General features: G+C 36.4%; 4 protein-coding genes across 5 annotated transcripts; 2 read left to right on the top strand and 2 right to left on the bottom strand.

Annotated features, from left to right (window-relative positions):
* Positions 1-709: 709 nt before the first annotated feature.
* LOC145204825 (RNA-binding protein pno1-like) lies at positions 710-1700 on the top strand. Its single transcript, XM_080077426.1, has one exon. The coding sequence runs from the start codon at positions 749-751 to the stop codon at positions 1433-1435; it is 687 nt and encodes a 228-aa protein (XP_079933552.1). The 5' UTR covers positions 710-748; the 3' UTR covers positions 1436-1700.
* Positions 1701-1740: 40 nt separating this feature from the next.
* Positions 1741-4558, top strand: LOC145204811 (MTOR-associated protein MEAK7-like). 2 transcript variants are annotated; one of them, XM_080077415.1, is made up of 7 exons: positions 1741-1891; positions 2100-2312; positions 2465-2689; positions 2748-3051; positions 3121-3239; positions 3511-3705; positions 4134-4558. In XM_080077415.1, the coding sequence occupies exons 1-7, from the start codon at positions 1748-1750 to the stop codon at positions 4293-4295; spliced, it is 1362 nt and encodes a 453-aa protein (XP_079933541.1). In that variant the 5' UTR covers positions 1741-1747; the 3' UTR covers positions 4296-4558. The 2 variants fall into 2 exon arrangements, with proteins under 2 accessions (XP_079933541.1, XP_079933533.1); XM_080077407.1 differs by having other exon boundaries at positions 2739-3051.
* A 1056-nt stretch (positions 4559-5614) lies between these two features.
* Positions 5615-9750, bottom strand: LOC145237999 (GMP synthase [glutamine-hydrolyzing]-like). The gene is made up of 11 exons (XM_080101020.1): positions 9307-9750; positions 8808-8930; positions 8436-8593; positions 8163-8333; positions 7935-8070; positions 7632-7836; positions 7276-7423; positions 7105-7215; positions 6431-6592; positions 6053-6163; positions 5615-5986 (listed from the first exon to the last, which is right to left on the bottom strand). Exons 1-11 carry the CDS (start codon positions 9746-9748, stop codon positions 5735-5737), a joined length of 2019 nt encoding a protein of 672 aa, XP_079957146.1. The 5' UTR covers positions 9749-9750; the 3' UTR covers positions 5615-5734.
* Positions 9751-9784: 34 nt separating this feature from the next.
* LOC145238007 (vacuolar protein-sorting-associated protein 25-like) lies at positions 9785-11006 on the bottom strand. Its single transcript, XM_080101032.1, has one exon. It carries the CDS (start codon positions 10934-10936, stop codon positions 10406-10408), a length of 531 nt encoding a protein of 176 aa, XP_079957158.1. The 5' UTR covers positions 10937-11006; the 3' UTR covers positions 9785-10405.
* Between the last annotated feature and the right edge of the window lie 7461 nt (positions 11007-18467).

Genomic DNA, 18467 nt, shown 5'->3' with positions numbered 1-18467 from the left:
TTAAATTTTTGTTTAAAAACGCTTGTAGTAATTTGGTCCAGACAGAAGGTTCATTACAAATTATTTCCCACTCTTTGCCACAACCACAACGCTGTTTGTTTTAAGCGATTATTTATTGTCGCATAGCCCAAACTACCAAGTACATTGCTCGGTTAAGATTTGTCACGATTTAATCATTTCACATTATTTTCTTTATTTTAACAGTCTAAAAAATCTTACTTTGGCAACAAATTGATTATATCTGTAAAGAGCAGAGGATGTTTTAAAAAATAATATTTAGGGCATAATTCAGTTATCCTAAACTGTTTTAGTACGTGGTTTGGTTGATCCCAGCACACGTGACGACCCGGCCGACGAGTTGACGTCTGACGAGTGGTGTTGCTGTGCATGTGTAGGTTTGCACGTTCGAAGGAATAAAATAAAGGCTAGTCGTGAAACGTTTTGTCCGCCGCCTTTTCAACTTTCAAGCAGGCAGACAGTGCTGCATCATAAGTTACCATTGGAATTGTTATTGGGCTTTCTTTTAAATCTAAAATCTCTGTTAAAAGTAGACTAGTGACAATACATTGTACGCGATTCTAACAAATTAGTTGACAGAGAATGAAGTATGTAATTACTGTTAGTTGTGTAAGGTTAATAGGCCTTTCCTTGTGCTTGGAAATATTGATTTTTATGGAAAGTAAAATAACAATGCTGTGTTTTTCAGATTCAGCAGACTTTAACTGTTTTGTAAAACAAAAACAAAGAAATGTCTGGTGAAGAGAATGAATTTAAGACAGTCAAAGCAAAGAAAAGAAAATCTACTGACAAACTGATGGATTCTATGGATATTGGTGCTGCTAAAAGGCCAAATTTTCCACCATTGTCTGCTGAAAAGTCAGCTAGTGGTCAAAAAAATTTACGAAGGATTCCTGTTCCAGCTAACCGCTATACTCCCTTGAAAGAAAACTGGATGAAACTTTATACTCCTATTGTTGAACATCTGAAACTGCAAGTTCGATTTAATTTGAAGACTCGGAATGTTGAAATCCAAACATGCAAAGAAACTGTTGAGATTTCAGCCTTGCAAAAAGCAGCAGACTTTATCAAGGCATTTGTGTTGGGCTTTTCTGTTGATGATGCATTAGCGCTTGTCAGATTAGATGATTTATTTCTGGAGTCCTTTAAAGTTACCGATGTAAAAAGACTGAAGGGAGACCATCTTTCTCGGGCAATTGGAAGAGTTGCTGGGTCTGGAGGAAGGACAAAATTTACAATTGAAAATGTCACAAAAACTCGAATCGTGTTGGCTGACATAAATGTTCATATTTTGGGGTCATATCAAAATATTCGATTGGCGAGGAATGCGATTTGTAATTTAATTTTGGGTAGCCCACCTTCAAAAGTGTATGGAAACATGCGTGCTGTTGCGAGTAGAACTGTTGAGCAACTGTAATATATATTATGTATTGATTTTAACATGCAAACAGAAAATGTTCTTATACCACATGCAAGATTGTTCAAACAGATATATACATATTTCATCAAAATAAAGATACAAAATTTAAGATTTTTTTGTTAGGAACTAAATGTTTGTGTATTATGTCGTATTTTATGTGACATTAATGTGTATTCTTAATGTGGGCATGGGATTTCTACACCTGATAAACAAACAAAACTAAATAAGTAAGAATTATTGCTCTGCTCCATGTTATTCTTTAGATAAAGTGATTAAATAACTTGAATACTAAAAAAAACACTGAAAAACATGGGTCAATCTCATTCAACAAAAAGTGGTGGTGAAACAGAAGACTTTGCAATGTATTTGACTGACGAAGAAGCAGAAAGCCTAGATAAAATGTTGGGAACTGAAACAGAAGAATCATTAGCTGGTCAACTTTCTAAGCTGCAGGTATAACTTTGTCTGCCTTTTCAAGTTCCAAAATCATTTTTAGAAACAAAGTTGAATATTCTTGTACAAGTGTAAAGTATATAATATACACTTTATTAAATGCATTGAGATTTTCTGAACCTTTTTTTAAAATAAAACCATTTTTTTCTTATTTTTGTTGCAGTCTTTTTATGAAATAAAACCAGTTTTTTTCTTATTTTTGTTACAGAACCATGTTTCTCACACATTGCCTTCTGAAATCGTAAAGGGAATTATTCTCAGTTTGCAAGTGAGATGCAACAATGCATCAAAGACTTCGGGGCAAGTTCTCAAGCAAGAAATATGCAAGATGATTTTTGGTTACCAAAATGACCGGATCAGTTTTGTGTATGATGTCCTTAGCTTTGATAACTCTTCTGTGCCAATCCTTACATTTGAAAAGGTACTGCACTAAATTTGTTGAACTGTTTAACTCAAGTATCAGGAAGTTGATTGCTGTAAATTTATATGTATTATATTTTACATTATGTTTTTCATCAGCATTAGTTGTGTGTTGTTTACTGAATTCGATACCATTTAGTAACATTTCTTTAGTTTATCATAGGTTTAATAAAGTTGCTTTTGAACCATGCTTCATCCCATATTTTTGGAGTTGATGATGTTTCATGTCACCAGTTCTTTGAGTCAGCTGTGTCTTACAGAGAAAATATCAAAAAAAATGATTTTTTGTCATTAATTCAAAATTCCAGTGTCTTGGCGGAGTTGATTTCAGTGGGCACAAGATTTCTGTTTTTGGGCACTTTTAAATCAGTTACAAGTGTAAGTCCAAGTGTTTTAACAAAGAAAAATATATCACTAACTAATGTAGTCATTACAGGATATGCAAGGTAGTGTTCCTTGTCTTTTACCCAACATCGAATTACTACCTCACCATGCTTTGACTTCTACAAACACTTTGTTGGACACTTCACATGTGGTTTACTTAAACAGCAAGTTACCAGTGGACTTGCAATCAAAGTGGAGATTTTTATATTCGTCAAGGCTGCAAGGTGAAAGTTTTTCTAAGCTGAGCACCCAAATAGCAAACAAAGGACCCTTGCTCATTCTTGTCAAAGACCAAGGTGGACATGTTTTTGGTGGCTTTGTACCAACCAACTTATCTTACAGTTCACAGTTTCAAGGTATGTGACAGTTTCTTTTTGCGAGCACTTACACAACATGCATAATTAATGGATACTTTTGATACACAGGTACTCCTCACAGCTTTCTTTTTACCATTGCTCCAAGCTTAAAAATTTTCACAACCACTGGCTACAATGATCATTTTGTGTATTTCAACATTAGGCAGGAAACAATGCCCAATGGCTTTGTAAGTTATTTTACTGTTGTAAAACATTGTCACAAGGAAGAGAATATATTTTGTTAACTGTCAAAAAAATTGAAAAAGATTGTTTTGTGTGCAATAATATTTGCATTTTGTTGCCAAACCAACATCAATCACATGGTTCATTTCAGAAAATTGTTTTTTTGATTTTTTTGACGAAACAAATGTATAGTAAACAGCTGTTTTACATATTTTTGGACAATGTATTTCCCCTCTGATCAAAGGCAAAGATTTACTTTATTTATTTATTCAACAGGGAATGGGAGGACAGCATGAGTATTTTGGTCTGTGGTTGAGCTCTGAATTTGGAAAAGGTCACAGTAAAGCAAAACCGACATGCACAACATATAAAAGTCCACAACTTTCTTCATCTGAAGAGTTTTCAATCGACACGGTTGAAGCATGGGGCTTGGGTGAAGAGCCCCAAGAAGAAAACATGGACAGTGATGAGGTCTGTTTTCAATTTCAAAATAAAATATACATATGGGAAACTTTACAATACCTTGAATGCCTTCATCATTTTGCTTTATTATGCAATTAGCTAGGCAATTTTTCTCAAAAAATGTCTACAGTTGGACTTTGTGCTACCTGCAATTAAACAGATTATGTTATTCATCTGTAGTGATTTTTGTGTTTATTTTAAGGAAATACTCATTGTTAAATTGGATGACAATGATTTCTGTGTTAAGAGTGGCAAACCTGTTATCTGGACATTTTTCTCATTAATTTTTTTACAGGAAATATAATTGTTTACGACTTTGTGTCTTGTAATCTTAACCATTATTCGTAGAATTACACAGGAACAACATGCCAAAACCATTTTGTTTTAAACTCGGTAAAACTTTACATGCCTTGTTTTTATATGCTGCTTCTTTTTAGGATGGAATGACAAGCGTGATTGACAAAAATCCCGAAGCTGTTGCCATCTTACAAATTGCGGGAAAAGAGCGAGTTAGTGAAGGTTACAGGGAAAGTGAAAGAACAACGACAATGCCTGAAACAACTGAATTACACCAACCTCGAGATCCTATGGATTACTGATAATTTTATATCATTCACCAAGAGTGCAATTTTATCATGAATTATATATATCTAAATATTTTTGCTGTATTTTGTGTACTAGTTGTGCAATTTTTATGACTATGAGATGTGTTGAACAATTTAGATTTGTCGTACATTTTTTCTGTTATGTTGTGAGCAAAGTTTATGCAAGGTTAACATGTCGCATGTCATTTCACTCATTTGTTGCAGCGTTTAATACATTATCTACATGTTTGTGCTAAAAAAACTATCTGTATTCACAATTTTGTGTTGAGTTCTTTAATTTGGAATTGTCTTAAGTTTTGTTAATAACACTCCATCTACCAGAACCACCTGTAAAATGGCAGCTTTGAACAAAAGTTATTAAAACGTCCTAAAATTCATTGACAGTAGAGTCAATATGACTCAGTAACATTTCATGAGTTTCATGATACAAATGCATCTCCATACCGTCTAGAATTGAAACACTTTTTAAGTGGTGAAGATGGAGACTAATGTATGTGATGTCATTATATCCGGAGCATCAACATGAAATTTGACACTCAGCCTTACAAAAAATTTACCACATTAAGTTCTTCTTTGTCTAAAAAAATTGACCTTACAACAATTTTACCATTTAAAGTTCTTCTTTGTAAGCAGATCTGATATTTCACAAAAAAATAATGTAAAACATATGTTCACAATGGAAATGTGTTTTTAGGACAATGCAAGATTTTGTATAAATGCAGGAACTTCGTATCTTCTGCGTTACACTCTCGGTTGTCTATTAACATAGTTTTGGCAGCAAAAAATTGGCTGTTTTATTTGTTCTAAAATTAGCATAACTGTAAGTCAGTCAAAAATGTTCTCTGGTATTTTCCAACTTGCCTTGACCACATGTGATGTCATACTCTGATCAAACTTTTCAAGAGATTTAAAAAAACAGATGGGTGTCCTGTAATACCTTTTTTTGCAAATTATATGCTGGTGTCTTTATCTTAAACCAGTGGTACGTCAGAACTTTTCAAGTGGTACACGAGTAGGTTTTTGTGATTTTTTTGGTGAAACTCGTGGTTTGGACATTCTTTTGAAATTGTTAAATATGCTAACCAGGTTAGGAAAATGGGCCTACTTCTTGGTTTATCTATTCAAACAGGGTTTGGGTGGTATGCAGCAATAAAAAAAAAGTTGTCAGGTGGTACGCGATCCATAAAAGATTGAGAACCACTGTCTTAAACCATGAATAAATAGACAAAAATTAAATGAAGAAATTGAAAGACTGTTTTAATTTGCACCGGCTATTAACCAGCAATGTGTCAGATTTTAGCTAACATATAACCTTTTTTTGACAGGAACAAAGCTCTCTTTTATTCGAGTTAAAACACAATCAACTGTAAAGTCGCAGCAGGAAATACCAAAAGCAGCACATTTTTACTTTATATAAGTGTGCAGCCAAAAAACTACTCCCATTCAGTTGTTCCAGGTGGCTTTGATGTCAGATCGTACAGAACCCTTGAAATTCCTGGAACCTTTTCAATTTCTTTTACCATTTCTGTTACAACCTCAGAAGGAATATCTTTGCCCGGGTGTGCTGCAAGCCCAGTCATAAAATCTTTTGTTATGAACGGACGCAAAACAATGGATCTTTGACAGGAAGGCTCACGTACAAAGATGTCTCGATCGAAATGTAGAGGCAGTAAAACAACTGGCATCTAAAAAAATCGTCAATTGTGAAACAAAAACAACAGCAAATGTGGGTATGAAAAATAGTGACCTACCTGACTAATTTTGTTGTAAACATTGTGTTTGGTAAGAATCTTGTCTGCTACAAAGTCACATTGTCGTAAAGTTGCCAAAACATTAAAGGACAAGACAGTTGGAGTAACATCCTGTAACAACAAACAAATGTGAAGCACTAAACACAATTATACAAACAAACAATAATAGGGATTGAAAAGACACCAAGACCTCGCAGTAGGATTAAGGCCTACTATATGTACCAAGGACACACAAGAAAAAATCAAAAAGGTATATATACTATAACAACTCTGTGTTCAAGTATAGAAAGTGTGAAGTGTTTAGCAAGATGCAGCTACTAAAAAAAATCAGCAACACTATTTTTCCTTTTATCGGAAAATTTTCACCCCATAACCCACCTGAATCTGATCAGTTACTGCTGCACCGAAGACATAAGCTACACGATTTACTGAATGACATATCCTGGGAATCATTTTGGCAAGAAAGAATAAAACTTCCCAATCTGGTTTTTCATTGTTCGATGACAGGCCAACAACATAACCATATGTCCGGCAATCTCCCTGAAAAAGACAAACATAATATGTTGTATGAATAAACTGTTGCTGCCAGGCATAATTTATCAACAAATTTTTAAGTCTTCCAGCAGTTTTTTTATAATATGCCGTCGTTTCGATGTCCCATACAAACATTGGTGGGATTTAAATTTTTTGTCAGCCAGTTCTATCACAAAAGCTATATTTTTAAGGGTTCGGTTCTGTACAAAAAGTCCATTGACAGTAACCAGTAATGCTAACCGGTTCGCTGATTTCATAAAATTTCGTGAGACGGTTCTATAGAACCGGTAAGAACTGGCTGAATCCCAGCAATGCATATGAGACACCTTCATCAGGATAATGACAAAAATTGAAAACACAAAGTTAGTATAAAGCAAAAAAGGGCAGCGAAACACACAAAAAAGCGGTGGTAAAAAACGTAATATAATAAAGACTGCTGGAAGAGCTAAAAATGTTTTGATAATATGTTGTAAAGCACATACTAGTTGAACAAACAAAGACCATAAAATCAGACTCACTTGCACACCAACTGTTTTAATTGGCAGCAACGTAGCTTTCATTGGAAATCTTTCTGTATAAATTCTCAGTTTTTCTCGCTCTTGATCCGTAGACATTACTGCATGGATTTTCTGAAATTATTACACAGTTGTACATAACATGATTTTTATCGCAATTAGAATATAACTAACTTGTAACAAAGCATGTGGCTTGCTGATTGAGTTGCTGTAACTAGCAATAATTCGCAGCATTGTTTGGGTATGGGAAAAGTCAGCACATTGAAAAATTTCCTCAGCACAGATGACACGAATTGCCAAACCTGGCCCAGGAAATGGGTGTCTATAATTAAAACACCATTAATTTTGTTTTTGCAATTTAATTTCACACCGGTAAAGAATGATACAAAACTTCTAGATGAAATAATTTAAAAAGATGGGTGAATATCTCCAAAAACAAGAGTTTAATAGTAACTGCAGGGCAACAGATTAGAAAGTAAAAATGAAACCTAACTTTTCACAAATTTATGTAAAACCCAAAGGTGTTTTACCTCATCAGGACTTCATTGGGCAGCCCTAGCAATTTTCCTAATTTTCTCACTTCGTCCTTGTGAAAGTCCTTTAAGGGCTCCAGGATACGACCTTTTGCTCTGAGAGCTCGGACAAGTTCAGTATCATTGTGGTGTGTTTTTATTGCATCAGCATTTGTACTGACAAGACTGGAAGCTGATTCAATCAAATCAGGTCTGAGGGTTCCTTGAAGCAAAAAAGGGTTTGAAATGAATGTTAGTAACTTTAGATTACTTAGAACAGAAACTAGTTCAAGCAATAAAATGTATATGTGTAGGGGTTACCTTGTGCCAGATAACAATCATCTATTGAAATCTCAAGTTCTTGTGCTTCAAAATCAACAACATTCATAAAAGTATCGCCAATGATTTTTCGTTTTTCTTCTGGATCTAATGTTTGACATAAAACTCGGCTAACAATCTAGAAAATTGACTCAAGCATTAAAAAGGCAGAAACTTTGGACAAAGATGTGCTTAATGATGGACAATAGAAACAATACATGCATGCTCTACCTTTCGTTTTGCCCCTTTCGGATGCTTGACATTCAGAGTTGTAGTGCTGTTGTAAAATATGTTTCCAGCATTTACAAGTTTAACATCAATTCCACGACTTTTTAATGCCTTTACTACATTTTGTGATTCATTTTTTCGCATGAAACCATTGTCCACATGCAATGCTATAACCTAAAAGACAACATGACATAATTTCTTTGAATAATGTTACTTAAAAACAAAATATGAAATAGAAATATTGTGGTTTATTTATGTTACAACTACCTGCATTACCTGGGTTGGTTTTAGTGCTTTGTAACACAAAGCTGTCAAGACAGAAGAATCTACGCCGCCACTCACAAGCACCAAAACTTTGGAAGTACCAACTGTGGATTTGATTAAATTTAAACAAGCTTCTTCACGACTTCCCACAGTGTATGTTGGCTTCAAACCTAAGAAGAAATGGTTTATTTCACTTAAAAAAGAAGTGTAGCTGAAGCACATTTAGGTCTCATCAACCATTCTGCCTTTTTCATGCTCTTTAACATTTTGCAGCTATTTCCAGTTTGGTAAATGTTTATTGCAATTTTGTCTCCATGTTTTCTGTCACCAAGCGAAATAAACTAAACTCAACTCCAGTATGCAATGCAAGCTATATATGCTCACCAGATATGTTGTAAAGAAAGGTTTTTAACATTTGTTTTCCATTGTCAGTCAGATCAACTTCAGGATGAAACTGAAGTCCATACAATCTTCTACTTTCCTTTGCAATTGCTGTGATAAGATTACCTGAAAAACAAACAATGCACATCTGGTAGAAAAATAAGTTTTAACTGTTGCTTAGCTTTCAAATGCTGTGTGTCACATTTCACATTATAATACCAGTCTAGGTGCAGTTATTGTGCCAGTCATCATAAATTGATACAATTTTTAAAGATTATGAAACTTCAAAAATATATTTATTACTGCATGTAAGAGTTATCCAGGCTTGCAATCCAAAACACTAAAATGTTCCAGCAAGCACAAAAACTTAAAGGCAAATCAAGTCTTGTTGACTTAGGGGACACAACTTGTTGGTCAAAACTTTTTACAGTCGTTAAAAACACCACAACATGTAGCATGTAAAGCAGCCCAGTTTTACAATGACCACAAAAGCATTGTTTACCTGATTTGGCAACAGTCGTAAATCCAGGGGCAACAGTCTTTACAGAGTCACCATGGGTTAACAAAACAGATTGATTATCAGACTCTAGATCTCGAAAAAGTGCACAACTTCGCTCAACTACTGTATCAAATTGTCCGTCTTCCCTTACAGGTGATGTTTCAACAACTCCGCCAAAATGCTGATTCATAAGTTGCATACCATAACAAATTCCCAACACAGGAACATGAAGATTAAAAATTTCCTGATCAACAGCTATGGCCTCTGATAAATGCACAGAAGCTGGGCCTCCAGAAATAATGATGCATTCAAAACCTGCATCTTTGAGTTGACTTGCTGGGGTCTGCAGTGGCAGTAGTTCAGAATGAATACTCAGTTCTCTTACTTTTCTGTCAATGACTTTTCCATACTGTGATCCCGCATCCAAAATCACTACTTTGGCCATATTACATGTGTATGCCAAGCATTTATCAAACCGAAGCTAGTAGGAAGAAAAGGGTAAAGTAAAACATCTGTTTTCTTGAAAGAATTAACGTTGATACACATTTAAAAAGTTAGTTAATGCATATTATGTTAAAATATATTACTTCTTTTATCTCTAAATACAATTTAGACACAAAATTTCAAATTAAATTCAAAACTGCACAAGTTTAAGTTAAACATTTCATTCTCAAATTGCACTTTACTCAAATTTAAGACAAGCAAACTGGGCCAGTTTGCCCCATCAACTAGGATTCAGTATTTTCAATTTAACATAGAATAGTTTTGAAATAGCATCCAACTTATTATTGCCCATCCCTACGCTTTGCATTGTGCAGTTAAGAAATCACTTAAAAAATGTCACATGACAACATTAATGGGAAACCAGTGATATCAATTGTGTTGTGCGTCCCTGCACTAAACATTTTATTTTTGTGATATTTCAATTACATTTTCAGTGGTAACTTTTAAAACTAAACAAACATACATCATGGTTATTATTACAATTTTCAAAATTGCAATTAAATATGACACGGACTACCAAAAACCAAAAATCAAACTATAGATGTGTACTTGGTTTGATAACATTCATGGTTAAAGCCAAGTATAAGAGGAAAACCTATCAAGCAAAAAACTTCACTCCTTCTTCACCAATTAACTCTGCCTTTCCTCTTGATTGCAATGTAGAAAGTGCTTTAATTAACAACCAATCATCCAATCCATGGAAAGGTTCAGATGTTGTATGTGGTCCCTGTGTTAATTCATGGAGTGTGCAGACAGTGTTTAAGGAACCAGTTTTTGATGCCCAACTGTAAATAATGTCTGCCCATTGTTCGATCGTTTTCCAATATATCACACAGGAAGTTTTGCTTTTGTCATCCCACTGAACATTTCCTTTTTTGCATAAACTTTCCAGTACTTCCATAACACCCTCTTTCGGGAGTTTTCGTTCGATTGCTTTGTTAGAAAAAAGTGGGGATGCCAATGCATCTGCAACCCTCAACTTCAATAACTTGTTGTGTTGATGATACTCCAAAACCAAAGTACACCAAGCTTCAATTTGTTTTGCTTTTGTGTCCGCATTCTTTTGGATTGTAAAGAATGGTGGAAAGTCATATTGCCATGGCCAGTTAAATGTTGTTGAAGCAGCCATTGTACTGTTACCTATTTAAATATTTACACTCATTTCAAAGCATGCATCTAAAAAGTTTAAAAAAAAACTGTATCGTTGGTACTTCGTAGGCTCAGGCTGTAGTTTTATTTAGTCGGCATAAATCGTGCATATATGTGTACCCCTCCAAAAAAGAAAAATCCAAAAAAAATAGTGAAGACTGAAAACAATTTAACAAAAACGTTGACTTCAATCCATACTTATTTCATTACTTGTTTCCTTGTAAATGCTGTTTTTTGACGCAATAATTCACGGTTCACGGACTCTAGTAGGCACCTGCCCTGGCTGCCCACGCCAAGTTTCTGACATCTACCGACAAATAGATTTCTGCTGCGCAACCGCATTAATGACACTCAGTACATTTAGGGATTCCGTGTTGGACAATCTCACGTTCTCTACGACAAACCATCACTCAAAGTTTACAGTCACTTTTTTCGAAAGTTAGGCAACTTTGAGCTAGGTTACCACTTGGACGGTTGACGAACTGGAACTGGTCATTCAAGGGCAGGGGTGCGCAACCTGCGGCCGGACGGCCGCATGCGGCCGAAGAGACGAGTTTGTGCGGCCGTGAGCACGTTTATTAAATTATGTGTACTGGCGGCCGTAACGTAAATAAGACTCTATTGCTAAATATTTTAATTTTTAAATTGCTCTAAACAGTTTTTGTGATACTAAAAAGAGTATTACCAGCCTAGAAGCCACATACGTCGGCCTTTTTATACGCCTATTGTGTGCAAACAATGCGAACAAAACAGGTGCTACAAACATCACAATGTAGTCTATGCCATCACAAACACTTAAGGCTGTGCAGCTCAATCTGTGGACCAGGTTAGAAATTTGGGCTTTTTGGGCATGATTACATGGTGTAGGCCTATATATGACATAAACTAATTTCCTTCAATCAGTAATTTTAAAACAAAAACAAGCAGGTAAATGGCGGCCGTTAGTGAAATAAGAATCCGCGATGCGGCCGTCGTAGCAAAAAGGTTGTGCATCCCTGTTCAAGGGCCTTGAATCAAGGCCAGTGTTTAGCCTCAGTTTATGGTTTTTGGTTAGGCCTGTGGTTCTCAACTCGTTTCAGGCCATAGACCACCGCCCGAGTAAAAATAATATCGTGGACCATTTTATTTTTGAGCAATACCGAAGTACGCATACAAAACTATTTGGGCTTGAAACATAATTGATTAAACCCGATTTTCAACAAATGAGATACAATTATTATAACAGCTAACATTTTGACACTCTTTCAATATGTGATATACAATCATCTCCAGTTTATCCCTTAAGTTAATGGGCGTCCTATGGACCAGCCACAAAGTCATCATGGACCAGTAGTGGTCCATGGACTACCAGTTGAGAACCACTGGCCTACATACTGGTATAAATGCTGCAGCTACATGTGCTACGTCAACCTATGGCCGCTCACGTGGTCCTACTCATCTTTTCCACGGTAGATGTAAGCACAAAAGTCTATACGCCAGTCTACACAGCCGTACTGCGAGAAATTGCAACATCTAATTTGCTCATTTTGATTTAATTGCGGATTTACGAAAAAAGGTAAACAAATAACACTGAACTGATTTGTACACTATATTTTAGCATTGGTACTACATCTTTACGAAACACAGACATGTTTGATAAACCCGTGGTTCATGGTAGTCACCGTTCTCCAGCGCTTTAAAACTGTGTCGTATTCCTCGATGAACTGCGTTGATGTCACTTTGCTAAACCTGTTGACAAGGCAAACCGAATTTGGGGATAAAACTGCATAAACATTATTTAGTGCTCAATGGAAACTTACCCTCCAACAAGGTACACCTTGTCACCTATTGCGCATGCGCAACCTTGCGATCGGTCAGTTTTGTGGTCATCGGCTCTTTTCCACAAGTCCGATGAAATGTCGTAGCAATCAATATTAAAGTGGATTGCCTGACCTTTGATGGAACCACCTGCAGATAAAGATGTTTTCATATCTTTTCTGCTAATAGGCAATAATGCAGGATTTTACACGCAATTACCCTCACATGCTTACCTCGAGTTTGAGTTTTAGCTTTTCGGCCTGCAAAAAATATTGTAAATTTGACTTTGGCCTATAATCTTTGAAAAGTATATGTTTCGCCATATGAATATTATGTTAGGTGTGCAGGTTGACGCACATACATGTAAAACTAAGTAAAGTTATAAATAAAACACATGGGTTCAAAAATAAGCATAATGCTTAACTTTGATTGTCAGTATTTGATGAATAAGGCCTGATGACGCTTGCATTTTGTCACATTACAATTAACAAGGTGGTAAATATGCAGACCTACCGATATCATAAATGACTCCGTTGCATATAACAGTTGCAAATCCGTTTCTATTTGGTGTCCTGGTGAGGATTGTAGTGGTTTTGTCCTTGGGATCGTAACATTCGACGTTTGCATTTGCTCCTCCAATGCAATATGCTTTTCCTAATGATAAGCCAAACATTATAGTGTGAATACTAATTAATAAGGTCTGACGAAGTAGGCTACCTTTATAGACAATAGCGTTGTGTCCAAATCTACGCTTCTTTAACTTTCCTCTGTTTCTCCATGTGTTGCTCGATGGATTGTAGCATTCAATCGACGACAGAACTTTCCGGTTTTCGTCAATGCCCCCAAACACATATATTTCACCTGCAATGGAAATTCTATGTGAACACTGCCCCCTGCTGATTTTGCATTGGTGTGCTATGATCAAAATGTTTGGAGGCTAATAATGTGAATACGCCGTTTGAGTTTACATAGGCTGTTAAAGTATGCAAAGTGTAAAGTGCTCTCGAATTTGTGCTTTTGATCTCTTCTTGTGTTTTTTTTACTGAATTTTTGTGTCCATCAATAATGCACCTTTGATGACTGCTGCAGCAGTGTGTGTCCTTGTATGCAGCATTGGCGATTTTGCTTCCCATGAAGAAGTAGCACTTCCGCTCAGTTTCAAGCTAAATACTGAATTGGAGCCAATAACGTACAACGAGTTTTGCAGAACAACGGCCGTAGAGTCGTTCCAGTCCCAAAATAGTTTCTAATAAGGTAGCAACATGTACTTGATGAATGTTGAAATGTTGCTTTAATAAATTGTCTTTTGGCATTTATGTCATTCTACTAAACCAGGGATGCACAACCTTTTTGCTACGACGGCCGCATCGCGGATTCTTATTTCACTAACGGCCGCCATTTACCTGCTTGTTTTTGTTTTAAAATTACTGATTGAAGGAAATTAGTTTATATCATATATACACCATGCAATCACGCCCAAAAATCCCAATTTTCTAACCTGGTCCACAGATTAAGCTGAACAGCCTTAAGTGTTTGTGATGGCATAGACTACATTGTGATGTTTGTAGCACCTGTTTTGTTCGCATTGTTTGCACACAATAGGCGTATAAAAAGGCCGACGTATGTGGCTTCTAGGCTGGTAATACTCTTTTTAGTATCACAAAAACTGTTTAGAGCAATTTAAAAATTAAAATATTTAGCAATAGAGTCTTATTTACGTTACGGCCGCCAGTTACACATAATTTAATAAACGTGCTCACGGCCGCACAAACTCGTCTCTTCGGCCGCATGCGGCCGTACGGCCGCAGGTTGCGCACCCCTGTACTAAACTATACGAACATGTCGATTTTTGTATTAACCTACTGACCGGAAATTCAACAAATGTTTTCGAAGAGGGAAGAAACTGGAAAACATCACACTGTTGAACTTCGTTGGTCACAAAAAATATGATTGAAAGTTCTTCGACCGTTTTTACAGGTGATGTTTTTTGTACAGGTTGCGGGTCCACATACTGCCAATCTAAACATAATTATATTTGAGTGAGATTATTTTGTTAAAAAGTGTATTGCGTGAAACATCCATTTTGAAATAAATACTAATATTGGTTCATAAAATCTTCGTTTGCCGCCATTTGCACGCACCTTTTTCTTACAACACAGGGACCGTCTATGACGTCAAAGAGGCGTTATTCAGTAAAATTGATAATTCGAATTGCAGTTATTCAATTTCGGGCGAGTTGTGGTACGTTTCTACTTTGTTGTTGCTTGAAATACGTTGGAATATCGATGTTATTTTAAACTGTATCAAACTCTTTTGGTGAGTGTTTCTTGTATTCTTGTTTTTGTGTGCATTAATGAAGCGACGGTATCGAAACCAGCGTGTTTTTTTTTAAAAAAAAGTAGTTATTGAGTTTAAATTGAGAACCCACCAGTATCAAGGCAGTGTTTGTTTTTTTCAAAGAGTTTTAAAGGGTACAGCGAAAAGTGCTTTTAAAGAGTGCAACTACTATACATGTTTAAATTGTAAATAATGCCTGGCCTCCTCGTTGATTTCATTTCTTAGGAAAGCGGCCCCACAGAGCACATTAAGTTTCAAGTTTTTACTTACAATGTAAAAACAATTGCACCGACAAAAAGTATTTTGCCAGCAGTATGCAACTACAAAGTGGGAACACTGCTTTAAGAGGTCATGTTCTAGAAACGAAAATACTACTGGAAGCATACCAGTACTTTGTAATTATACACATACCGACTTCACTGGTGGTTGGTGAAAGCGGGCTTTTCAAAGCCAATTCGTTCTGCCAACATTCAGAAAGGGGAACATGTTCAACTTGGTCATAGTGCCAGTTTCTATTGCGATCGCGACGGTTGAGTGCACACAATCGGGCCTGTAGCATCTCCGTTTCGCTTATTGAAGAAACATGGCAACCGATTTCTTTTCCAACTGTCGAAATAGTGTGGTGCAGCGTAATACCAACATCTTACAAAGGTTTTAGTAACTTTGCATGCGAATTACTCTTTCTGGTCGATCGACTGGGGCGATTATTTGAGATTAAAGTTGTTGTATAGAGGTTTACATTTGTGATCATTACATTCCTCATTATATCCAACATATGTAATCATTATATTCACCATATGTTAAACTCTCTGGCATTATTACTTAAACAGGTCAAGTAAACGTTGTTGTACAGTAAGGTATTATAATTACCAGTATTTATGTGAGGCCTATATGCTGGATTTTGGTCCCAACATTCCAGCATGGTTTTGCACAAAACGTCAAATATGATCAAATCCTGATGACCTTGTTTCATCTTTGCTCGAATAGATCGCAGTGGTTGTTGGTCTGGCCTTTGTCCCTTGCTTAGAATCGTGGAAATAACCAGTGCAAGATTGCCTGATACTTTTTGAAAAACACGGTTTCTTGCAAGAATTTCATAAACAACCATCGCAAAGCTGCAAGACATTTGCTTTTTATGTTGACATTCAAATTTATGAAAACCCATGCCTTTCTTATGTATACTAATATACCTGTAAATATCCATTGCAGTCGTGTATTCCATAGTGATATCATCTAACAACTCAGGTGCGGAGTACAAGACAGAGCTGTGGTTTGTCGAACCGTTGTGAACAGAATTCGACGCGCCGGATGACGTCATCACGTGAGCCAGCCCTACGTCAGCCACTTTTGCACGCAAATCGGCAGTCAGCAAAACATTTTGTGGTTTGAGATTTCCGTGGACTATTGGCTTTTTTGGGTCGATCAGGTGCAGAAATGATAGCGCTTTTGTTATTTCATGTGCTATACATAACCTTAAACACCAAGGGATAACGGAAAGATTGCTCTCCGACAGAAAATCGCTGAGACTTCCACCCTCCATGAATTCTGTAACAATCCCAAAGTTGCAGGACCACGCTGTTACAGCATAAAGTTGAACAATACTCCCATGGTTAATCTTCTTCAACTCCGACAAACCGTTGGTAAGACTGTGAAAAAGTAATTTCTATTTTCATTGTATATAGGGTTATAACACCATTCTAAGATAAAAACGCTTGTAAAAGGTTGATAAAAAAAGTTACGAAAGAATGTTTAAACGTTTGATTTCCGAGCTATTTTTCAGTTTCATAATTGGCAATCAACAATACACTGTTAGGTGATATAGATTGTTTAAGAGGCTAATTGGTGGCATCATTATTGTTCGCAATTGACGTATACTGTTTGGGTTCAATCAGCCGAAATAAGACATAATAATGGTATTTTATAAATTTTGAGGGACAAAATGTTAAACGATTCAACTCACTTGTTTTCTATTTCACTTAAACTCTGTGCAGTTCCATTTATTTGGATACATTTGACAGCAACGCGGCCGTAGGAGCGATGATAACAGTCGAGGACCTTTCCAAAGCTTCCAAAACCGACGGTAGCGGTGGAGCTTAAAACGGTCACAAGCTCACCTGCCTGTATCATATCGATTGTTGTTTTACCCTCCACAAGAATATGAAAAGTAGTCCAACTAATAATTTCTCTTGCAAAAATTGACCTACGCCGCTGTGCGCTAGTCAAAATAAAACACCCGTTATGATGAATCGCATGAACGGAAACATGCCGAGTTGCACGTCTAAACGTAGTAATTGCACGCAGATTTGCTCATCTGAATACAAATCAGGGTTTTCGCTGCTGTTCTACTATCCTTGAAACTTTAACGTGTCGACGAAGCTGGAGTCAACGTCATTTCCGTTTGAAACGCGCAACGTCCAGGCGAAACCAGAAAGCCTACCCAATGACGAAGAAGCCTTATTGCCTGATAGCAGATTAATGGTAATGTCATCTTAATGCATTTAATTTCCTTTTTTGTAATTGGTTCAATTTACCTATGCGAGCAAATGCTTAATTTGCTAACGATACTCGATTAACACTTGAAATGAATTTGAATTGATCGTTATTCCAGTGCAAAGAGTGTAGGAAACATGATGTGACGATAACGCCCATAAGTTAGTTGTTCTAATGTAGACTATAACACATTTATAGTACAGTCAAGTAAAATAACTGTAAATTAATTTTAAATTTGACAAAGTGAAAACTAGAATTGGTTTGCTGGCCGTTTCCATATACATGACCTTTTGTGGTATACGGTATGTTACAACATACAACCATAAAATTAATTACAAAAGTTTTGAAACAAACTCTATCACAGGGGTCGGCAACCTTTTAGGCGACTCGTGCCAATTTACTTGTTACTTCCATGTGTTAATGACCTCGCGTGCGTTTGTGCCAGCAGATATCAATAATAAGGAGAAAGCAGAGTGTTTTGTGCGTGTAATGCTTAATTTTAAGACAATGGGATGATAAAAACTATAAACAAGCAGTGTAACAGGTTAAATTGTTACTTCAATATAAACACGCAAATCGGTTGGCGTGCCATCAAAAACAACCTCGCGTGCCAATCTTGGCACGCGTGCCAGGGGTTGCCGATCCCTGCTCTATCATCTTCGAGCCGGTCCTGTTTTAAGTGGTAATCACCCAATGTGGAAATTTGCCACATGCGGCAGTAGTGCATTGTAACAGAGTCTTCGCTTGAACGCGCATCTCAAAATCTCCCTTTTGCCAGCGGTTCGAGCGAAGGGAAGAAAACCAGATTTGCTGTGTGTTGCAGTAATGGGAGGAAGTTTTAGCAATGCAAGGTTGTTCAGTGTGCAGAAACTACTGCATGAAATATT

This window comes from Phallusia mammillata, chromosome 1 (assembly GCF_965637545.1).
Source record: "Phallusia mammillata chromosome 1, kaPhaMamm4.hap1.1, whole genome shotgun sequence".
Taxonomy (NCBI): Eukaryota; Metazoa; Chordata; class Ascidiacea; order Phlebobranchia; family Ascidiidae; genus Phallusia; species Phallusia mammillata.
This window is presented reverse-complemented; position numbering and strand designations above follow the sequence as displayed.

Coding starts and splice junctions, on each gene's coding strand:
- LOC145204825 (XM_080077426.1), top strand. CDS start 749: ATGTCTGGTGAAGAGAATGAATTTAAGACAGTCAAAGCAAAGAAAAGA.
- LOC145204811 (XM_080077407.1), top strand. CDS start 1,748: ATGGGTCAATCTCATTCAACAAAAAGTGGTGGTGAAACAGAAGACTTT. Junction 2,690..2,738: donor CTTTTAAATCAGTTACAAGT/GTAAGTCCAAGT, acceptor TAACTAATGTAG/TCATTACAGGATATGCAAGG. Junction 3,706..4,133: donor AAAACATGGACAGTGATGAG/GTCTGTTTTCAA, acceptor GCTTCTTTTTAG/GATGGAATGACAAGCGTGAT.
- LOC145237999 (XM_080101020.1), bottom strand. CDS start 9,748: ATGGCCAAAGTAGTGATTTTGGATGCGGGATCACAGTATGGAAAAGTC. Junction 8,931..9,306: donor TACGACTGTTGCCAAATCAG/GTAAACAATGCT, acceptor TTTGTTTTTCAG/GTAATCTTATCACAGCAATT. Junction 6,164..6,430: donor CAGTAACTGATCAGATTCAG/GTGGGTTATGGG, acceptor TTGTTGTTACAG/GATGTTACTCCAACTGTCTT.
- LOC145238007 (XM_080101032.1), bottom strand. CDS start 10,936: ATGGCTGCTTCAACAACATTTAACTGGCCATGGCAATATGACTTTCCA.